General features: G+C 33.8%; 1 protein-coding gene across 1 annotated transcript; it reads right to left on the bottom strand.

Moving 5' to 3' along the window:
- Nucleotides 1–231: 231 nt before the first annotated feature.
- Nucleotides 232–9,677, bottom strand: LOC147066245 (angio-associated migratory cell protein). Its single transcript, XM_085955895.1, has 5 exons — nt 9,589–9,677; nt 7,932–8,557; nt 5,857–6,034; nt 2,878–2,994; nt 232–584 (listed from the first exon to the last, which is right to left on the bottom strand). Exons 2-5 carry the CDS (start codon nt 8,544–8,546, stop codon nt 274–276), a joined length of 1,221 nt encoding a protein of 406 aa, XP_085812021.1. The 5' UTR covers nt 8,547–8,557; nt 9,589–9,677; the 3' UTR covers nt 232–273.
- Between the last annotated feature and the right edge of the window lie 490 nt (nt 9,678–10,167).

The following is a 10,167-nucleotide window of genomic DNA, read 5'->3' on the forward strand; positions in this document are numbered from 1 at the left end:
TACATGTAAACAGTTGTCAGGATAGTTTAAAATACGCACTATTGCTGCCAGTAAATCCATACACGTGTACAGGCGCTATAATTTTCGAAATCTTAAAAGAAATGTGCTCACAATTAATAAAGTGGGACACTATTTATTCATTTTCTATATCTGCTTTTTTGCATATTTCATGTGCACGCTGTTGTCAACGATCACTATTGTAAAGTTATTAAGGAATTAAATAAACAAAAAATCTTTTCAAAAATATCTTTATTAGTTCAACAGAAAGACTTATCAACTTTTAGGTAAATCCAATTTGAATATTCTTGAAGTCCCATCTTCTGACGTTGTCAAAAGAGTATTTGAAACTATTGAATAAGATATATCTAATATTTCAGCTCTATGTCCGGTTAGAGTTTCCACTAATGTTCCGGATTTTCCTTCATAAACTCTGACACTTCCATTGAGACAAGCGGCCAACAGATAATTATTTATCCACAATAACGATGTAACGCCTGTAGCATCATCATCTCCGCTATTAGAACATTTATGTCGCACCGTTTGTCTTCCTACATCCCAAATACTGACTGAGCCATCCAAAGTACCTGCAAATTGACAAAAAATAGCTTTTTATGTATCTACAGATCAAGTCGCATTTTTAACACATTGATAGCATATACATAAAATGATTTTTTATTGAATAATATGTATGTAAGGATAAAATGTTTTTTTATTTTGGTGTTTTTTTGTCATAGGTTTCCGTTGCGACACCAATAGAAAGATTTATTACATTGCACCAGGCCGGTCAATCTAATTAGCGAGTTTGCATGTTGTGATACAGCGCATATCAATGACGAAGGGTGGAGATACACTGTGGAGATCCGACATAAGTAATGCACACTAAAATTGTCACTCATACCTACTTATTTGTTTTCATTGAACTATGAATACAAATTGCAGATGGTGGTATTGGTTATATTTTAAAATTCCATGAAACCCTGCCTATATCAGAATAGGACAACAATGCTGACGAATGAATACGAATTTACAATATACAGCCTTAACCTTTCCGGGAGTATGGACGTACATGTACGTTTTCTAGTAGTATGGGTTTATTGGTGTGTCTATGCTTCAAGTATGAATTGCAACACCATCTATGGACACTTGAGTGTATTTTTATACCATTTCAAAACAGATTTCAACTTTACAAACTGCAGAATTCTACTTTTTCGTATGTCACGTGACATCAATATGACGTCATACCTACCAGTTCGGACAAGTACATAAATCGCAAACAATCGATTTCCGCGCGCGCGATTTATCATACTTTTCATGCGATTTTTAGAAGTTTTACCGTGTTTTACGGTATTTTAATGCGTTTGGAAGTTTTTGTATTGTGTTTTAATATTTTTATCGCGATTTTTCGAAGTTTTTAACCGTATTCTATTGTGATTTGAAGTTTTTATATTGTGTTTTCTCATACTATTCCCGCGATTTTTAGAAGTTTTACTGTGTTTTACGATATTTTAATGCGATCTCAAGTTTTTATATTGTGTTTTTATACTTTTATCGCGATTTTTCGAAGTTTATAACCATATTTTATTGTGAATTGAAGTTTTTATATTGTGTTTTCTAATACTTTTTCCGCGATTTTTAGATGTTTTACTGTGTTTTACGGTATTTTAATGCGTGTGGAAGTTTTTATATTGAGTTTTCTCATACTTTTTCCGCGATTTTTAGATGTTTTTCTGTGTTGACATTTGATATAGGGACTTAGTGGTGTTTTTATTGCCGTGATGTATTTGTGTCGATCTATATTCCTAAAATGGATTTCCAAAGAGGCAATGACATTGACGAAATTTTGATGAACAGTGACAATGAACAGGAGAACATCAAGAACATTGATGATATATCGATGGAATTTTATGAATCTTCTTCTTCTGATGACGAGGATCCAGACATCCAACCAAGTGCTAAATACAGGCGGGAAGAACCAAGGACCTGGAATAACTCAACCTTCACTCCAACACCTAACGATTTTGGTGATTTTCAGTCCGGTATAAAAGGGAATATAAATGTAGAAGGGGATCACCTTAAGCTGGACCTTTTTCAGCTCTTTTTTACGGAATATATTGTCAACACAATAGTTTCTGAAACAAATATTTATGCCACGGCTGCGTCCCAGAAATCATCTGCGATGTCGAAAATGAAAAAGTGGGTGAAGACGGCGGAAGAAGAAATGTATGTTTTTCTGGCCACCGTTATTTTAATGAGCTTGGTTTAAAAAAAATCCGTAACAATATACTAGACAAATAATGCCATTATCGAATCACCATTTTATTTTAAGTTTGATAATAGTGTTAAGTTATAAACAGTTATTGTGAAAAAAATTCGAATGTTTTGGTGTCAATCTATGGTTGGTTACACCTGGAATACGCAACCGGTTTTTTTACGATAAAACCTTTAAAACGTGATTTTTTTTTTTTTACTATTTTTAAAACATTTCTATCTTCATATTACACTGATTTGATATAAAAAAAAAAATAATATTCATGCAAAAAAAACTCACTCCCCATAGCATGACCAGTACTAATAAAGGTACTCCCTGAAAGGTTAATGCAATGTATGTGGTAATTTTGTTAAAAATGAAATCTGTGTAAGTAGACCCAGATGTTTATGAACAGTCGTTTACGAGCCCCCTTTTATTCTTCAGATGATGCGTCCATCAGTAAGCCAGCATTAGAATATGCTTAAAAATTCGTAAACTATATTAAATTGAATATCATGGTTGTAAAACATAGTCAAATACCTGCATAATATCTATTTTTAATGGGTATGGTTGTCAATGTTAATTTTTTGTGATCATTTTTATAAAGTAATAGTATTTACTACACTCACCAACAGCAAGAAATCCAAGAGTGGTATCTTTACAAAATGATATTGATTCAATTTCAGATCCAGCATCTAATATTCCAACACTTTTCCCAACAGCAGATTTAGTCAACAATGCTTTTCCTAAACAAAAAAATGAAAAATAATATTAAGATGACCTTTTTATATGTCAATGAAAAATAAAAATTATATTTATAAAACAATAACAACAAAATACTGCAATTGAACAGGAATGACAATAGACTATTAGAAATTATAATAATGTTAATACGCTTCTTAATATTACTGATTCAATCTGCAGAACTTTCTCACATTGAATAAATCAATAAATTAACATTGGTTAAATTTTCTAGATGAGCTGTTAGAATACAATATAGCCTAAGCCCTAAATCAATCCTGTATGTTAACATATTATCTACAGGACTGGGCACATAACCACTCTGGTAACCACCCGAGCATATTGGAAAGATTTTCTAACGTTCCGTGTAGAAGCGTAACAATTTGTTTGAAAAAAATGGTCACTCGGGTGACCACACAAAAGTATGAGAAAATTTGTTAATTATTTCTCTATTGGAGGTCTAACTTTTTTATCCATTTTAGAGTGATAACACCACATCATCTTATTTTTGGATTAATAACTTGCGATGTTATTTTTTATCTCCGTAAAATACAGAAATTACATCACCAATTATTTCAATAAGCTATTATATAATTCTGTGGTAATGACAGCGTTACTAACACAACTTAGCTCGATCGTTGAATGGACCTAACGGGAGGGTTAAATGTCTAACAACCATCTCTGTGGACGCCCATATTCGTAGGAGTGAAAATCTCATACGGTCCACTTAGGAGCAAAAATTGTACTTTACCTGATCCGTGCTACGGACGAATTAACTCGCCAAAGGATGTATGTCGCCTCAGGCCACGGACAAATTAACTCGCGGGTTCTTGTAAACGTCATAACTTCTGAATAAACATTCTGTGTATATTTTCTAAACAATATTTATCATTTTAGTGTGAAAATATTCACGACAAACTCGATAAACATGTCGTGTTGGTAAGTTTTCACAAATATTTATCATTCCGTTCCAATTTCATATTTTTAAAGGATTTATATTATTCCGAAAATAGCTGGCCTACAAGTGTCCACCTATTAAAATTGGCTGGCAGTGATAAGGTTAAATAGAATTTTGTATAAATTTTGTTTTCTTTTTTGTGCTGTTCTTTAAAATTTATTTTTACCTGTGTAATTTCTTATGAAAGATATTAATATTAAGGATTATGAAAAAAGTTATAAAAATAAAACAAGATTAACCGTTAGCGTAATAATTATTGTTGGTCACCCTATTTTCAAACAATAAATCATAAAAAAAGGTCTAAATTACACATTTTTATTGCAGTGTTATTAAAACCCCTAGGGTCATATGCATGAGATTCCCAAATACTTTATAGCCTATATACTGCTCGTTTGTATGCATAAGTGCAAATGTTATTTGTTGGTTAGCGACGTCACAATGTGACGTCATGATGTGTCATGGCGTCCAAATAATTGCAAGCTTATAAAATTTCATTCCCCGACCATTAATTTAAAATTTTGACATTGTAAATCTGTCTGAACGTGTGCGAACGGTACCATATAAATTTAATAATTATACATGAATAATTATTATGAACTTTAAATAATTTATCAGTTATTTTATCACATTTATTTTATAATTCTACAGTACGAAAGGATAAAGTATTGCCAGTAAACATTTCCATTTGGTGGCAATACTGAATACATACATATTATTATGAGTAACTTCACTTCAATTATGAGATGTCAAAACAGAATAAGAATAAATGACAGAAATGCAAATGGATTTAGATAATAATATGTAATGATCTCTGTATAATATTATCATTTATACCAATCACCGTATGACACTATTGATGTTTCCAGTGTATTTGAGAGTTGTGCCTTGTTTATTACAGTTATCTTACAATAATTAACTAGGTAGGTAGGTACCATAATATTTTGAAGAATGCAGAATGCTTCCAATTGCATATTTTAATGCCAGATACAGCAGTAGGTACCTATTTTTGCGGTCGTTTAGCGGAGATATTTTATCGTAATCTTACGTAAATCCATCTTATCTCTCCGTACCTCGTACCTATTTTGTAAACAGCACGACTAGGAACTGTTTTTAAAGTTCGCAAATGTTTTACAGAGTCTACAAAATGAACAAAGGCCTCAAGCAAACGTTTGTTGTAATGAATGCATTATTAAAATGACAGATGAAGCAGCCATTTTGAATGGCGTGTGACGTCAGATTGCTTACGTCACAAACAGTGCTATACGCTATATGATGGAAAATCGGTTAAATAGCTTACAAAGAATTTGGGAATATCATACATACGGCCCCTAGTTAGGCAAGTATGTTTATTGCATTGGAGTTAGAAGGCAAACGATATTTTTTTTATTATTTCTTTGAGAGGTAATACTAAACATTATATCTGTTTCACTATGCGCTAATCAAAAATGACGTTTTTGCCCATGACTAATCTATCGCAAGTACCTAAACTAATACTGCCAATGCTTGATAAAAATGAGGAAATTTCGATTACGTTTGAAGAATACAACAAATATGTAGTTATATCAGTAAAATCAAATAAAATGAAATTCTAAAATGACGGTATCTATAAAAAAAAAACCTGGCGCCATATCATTCTTACCGTGAATTCAAGTGTAGGTATATTTAATAAAGTAAATATTTCAAGTGCATGTTTGACTATATGTTGATAATTTTTGAAGCAACACGTCTAAACACGCCACTGTGGTGTATGCGGTCCGTACCCAGCTTTCATCATAAAGCATATTGGTTCACAGTTGTAGAAGGAATGTTACCAACACATCGAAATCAACCAAAGAATAATTTGAACACTTTTAAAGGAAAAATGAATAAGGAGAAAATGTATTGTTAAAGACCACATGGAGTATCTTACCATCCAAGGATCCGGTAACAACAAGATTGTTATCGTGATAAGTATCAATGGCTGTAATAGCTGCAGTGTGTGCGTGCTCGGGTGATATGTGATGAATAACAGCAGCTGATTTGAGGTCCCAAATTTTCAACGATCCATCTTCATAGCCAACAGCTAATCTACGTCCATCAGTCAAAAGCTTTAAAAAAAAAATCGTAATAAATAAGAAAATTTAATGCATATGTTCCCGATCAGCAAATCACTGTTAAATTGTCAATTTCAGTCAGACCAAACTGTCTATCCATGCCAAACTAAGTAATTATGTAGGTAGAACACATACTTATTGAAAATATGTGATTTTGCAGGGCTTGAGAAATAATAAAAGGTGATTGACCAAGGCTTCACAATACATTACAGCCAAATTATCATGACTGCTCCAAAGCGGAGTACATGGGAATCCAAAGAGTGGCGGTTATAATATTAAGAGGTGTTTTACGAGGAATCGTTGTTAACAATCCGTCCAACCCATTGGTTCCAGCGTTCGAAATAGAAGAGTTTATGAACCGGAGCGCTCGATAATTGTCTGAAAATATTAGTGTGTGAGTTTTTTGTTATATACCTACCTAATTATCTTAAGACGAAAAAATTCAATAACAGTCTTTAGACATCTGATGCGCACTACTATTAAAGATTGGAGTGTGAATCTTTTTCAGCGCCACAAGCGAAAAAAATAACTATTACGAAATATGCTGCCAAAAATGGTATTATTATTTTTCCTTACTTTATCTGTCGAATATAAGTACATAGTATATGGTTTGTCTACCCCACAGAACGTTTTTGATTTGTAATTAAAGTGTATTAATTCTGATTGTTTAATTAGTTAAATCAATAATATCATTCAATATCCACAGACATTGAAGATGGTGGAAGGCAAATCCTGCAATACTAAACGCAAACCCTATGGAGTGGTACAAAACTCTCGTTAATCAAACACAATATCGTCGTTGAAACTAGAAAATTGTGTAACTCCAAAAACACTACTTTACAGGAGAGACAAAAAACATTATGGTTTCCTATACAAATGTATGGTTTTGGAGTGAAATCATCCATGATTTAACAATGATACAATTTTTCTGGAATTACAAAATTTGCAAGACGGATAGATATTATCAACGGCCACTAGATGGCATTCAAAGTCAATTTTCGATTAAAACGGAGTTACACAATTTTCTAGTTTCAACGACGATATGTCACATTAAAATCGCATAAAAACTATGTAACAAAACAAAATCTGATTGCTGTTTGTAGAATTAGCTGGTGTATACGCATGTCAAGTTTCTTTATGAAACTTTATAGAAACATGTAAGTAAATTAATGTAATGATTGACTTTTTTTGCCATTGCCATTTTTCCGCGAGATAGAGCGGTAGTCTTGAGAATTTCACGAACCGGTGCATTCCAGTCCATTTCGATCGTTGAATGGTTCTTTGCATTGGACTAAACATACACATTGAAAAACAAGACGCTTACTTATTTGTCCAGCCGCAGATTCGAACCTGTGGCCCATGCCTTCGCAGACTGCCAATCTATCAGCTCAGCTACCGTGGGTGCAAGACAGACTGAGCGAGTGAGTAACAACCGCTCTTCAAAAAAGCCTGTTAATATGACCTCCATCTTAATAATATTAACTATAAACTACTCTTTGTGATTTACTAATTCTGATAATATTATTACGTTTTACAATATTGTAGTGACAATTGATTGTTGATTACAAAAAAAAGTATATTTTTTATTCATTTGGATATCGCAAATTCGTATTACATAAATAGGTATTTAATAAATTGTTTGCTTATATTGTTAACGTTCAAAGAACTATAAACTTGTCAATAACCAGTTGGGAGACCCTGGATGTGTTTTTCCAAAAAAATAGCTTTCTATTGGAAATTTTGTATCGGAAAAAATACAGTTTTAACTGACATCCTCACACTTCAAGCTCTCCTAGCTGAGTGACAAGATAGAGGACTAAATAACACAGTGAACATAATATTATCCCTCTTAAGTTCATGTTGTACAATTAAAACCAATGATTATACTTACACTACCACATTCTGATTTCTGGCCATGGCCTTGTAGGACTTTGGTGTCTCCTGATGGAATTTTCCAAGCGTAAACTTCTCCTGCAGTGGCTCCGCACAACAGCACTCTTGTACCAGGATGCCAATGTCCCCAAGACAGGTCACCTGCTTGATAATCCCAAACAACCGTCCAAGACTCCTCAGAGTTCAGAGCACACTTTCGAACCTTAACACTTCCAACCATATCTGCAGTGGCTAAGTAGACGCCATCATGGCTAAAAGCCGCTATTATAACTGAATCCTCGTGGTCGGTGCATTCTAATAGAACATTTCCAGAATCTATATCCCATACATAAGCTTTATCATCTTCACCACCAGTGACAGCTATTTTTCCTAATGGGTGTATTGATCCACAAAACACAGAACCGACGTGTTTATTGAAAACTATGACTGCATTGTCCACAGGGGGGTCATCGCTTTCAAGGGAATCTGAGTCACCGTTGTTCTCATCATTGTCAGCGGCTTCGAGAACGTCATCCAAATCTCCGACATATACCAGTTCGTCGTCATCAATCTCCTCAGAATTCATCAACTCATCCTCGCCGTTGATTGAGGACGGCGGTGTGTTCAATCTCATGGTGTTTAATTCTAAATATTAAATAAACAACAACTATATAAGTACTTAGGTACTGATAAAGAAAGGCTTTTGTTAGGAAAGTGTTGTAGTTTTGTTAGAAAAGTTGGTGCTTTTTACTGGTTCTCCGTCATCGTAATCTGTCAGTCGCCATTTTGAATTTTAGCTATCTTTTTGTCATTGAATTATAGTACGCGGTCCAAGCCATTATAGTATTTCAGCAAAAATTATAGGACGTGTAGAAAATGAAAGTTTTTTGTTTGTCACGGAGAATTCGAGAAATTCCGATGCCTTGCTTAATAATAACACCTCTTACGACCGAAAAATGCTAACAACGGCCGCCGTCATTAACTGTCACGTTAGTTTTTTAGAGTAGGTATACAACGCAAAATCACGTCCATAGACTAATATCGCACACTGAGATCTTATATTATTTATATAATACACCGTCCCTCGCTTCACACCCCTAACCAAACCGGCGAATTCAATTAATAAAAATTTTAAAAATTGTGGTATTTTTGACGTACTATACTTTTTTAATAGTACGCGGACGAAAATGTAACTTTTCGAATAGTACGCGAACCAAAATGTACTATAATTATAGTTCGGTTGGCAACACTACGCTCACTGACAGATGACAGCGGCCGGTGGCGGAGAACCAGTAAAAGACCCGAAAAGTTGTTAGGCAGACATCTTGAATTTAACATCTAAATAGAAATACCTAATCTTTTTTTAAGAATTTCAAAATATTAAAATATAAGTTATTTTGTTATTTCAAAGCTCTCACCAAATGGATTAAATCTATCATGTACATGTAATAATAATATTTAGGTATTATAATATATAAAGTACATCACTCTCTAAAACAAAAAATTAAGTATCTTGCACCCATAAGACTGTTATGTGTGACAAAATAAAACTTTCGAAAATGAGCAGCATTGTTAAAATACGAGTGAGCATATTTAGCGTAACATGGCACATACGGATTGTATAATATGAAAAATAAGCTGAATTAGATAATTAGGAAACTATTATGTATTCTAACCTCAGAAAATCCACGTGAAAACATATTATTTGACACACCGAAGTCCGAACCAATGTTTTTGTATTATTTGACAGATTGCTTCATAGACTAAAGGAAATTAGTGTAAATGAAATGAATAGTAAAAATGTCTATGGACTAAGCATTTATGTAAAATAAAATAAAATTTGTTATGCAGGTGCTCCATTGCCAAAGGTTTATGCTCTGCTACCAGTGGCGCACCCAGGATTTATTATTGGGGGGGGGGCCGAAGTAGGAGAATGGAAATTAGTCCCATAGACTCTTTTCTTCTTCATATAAATATTTTTACATAATTTCACAATACACGGCGATATTATATTTGTACAGTTTCTTCTAGTTTTTATTAAATTGGAGGCATATTGACGGTAACCGTTGAGCGTGTCATCAGCGACTGGCGGATTGGAAGTGAACAGCGACCATGCTGGACATGTGTACCTAGTATGCTTAAACATTACTTAAATAATATCGGCTGTGCTACCCGCTTGGTCTAGAGCAGTGTTTCCCAAAGTGTGGTACGCATACCCCCTGGGGTACGGGAAGAGTTTGGTGGGGGTACGCGCT

Source organism: Rhyacophila brunnea, unplaced genomic scaffold (genome assembly GCF_057557595.1).
Source record: "Rhyacophila brunnea isolate RB1 unplaced genomic scaffold, BYU_Rbru_1.0 scaffold_5, whole genome shotgun sequence".
Classification (NCBI taxonomy): domain Eukaryota; kingdom Metazoa; phylum Arthropoda; class Insecta; order Trichoptera; family Rhyacophilidae; genus Rhyacophila; species Rhyacophila brunnea.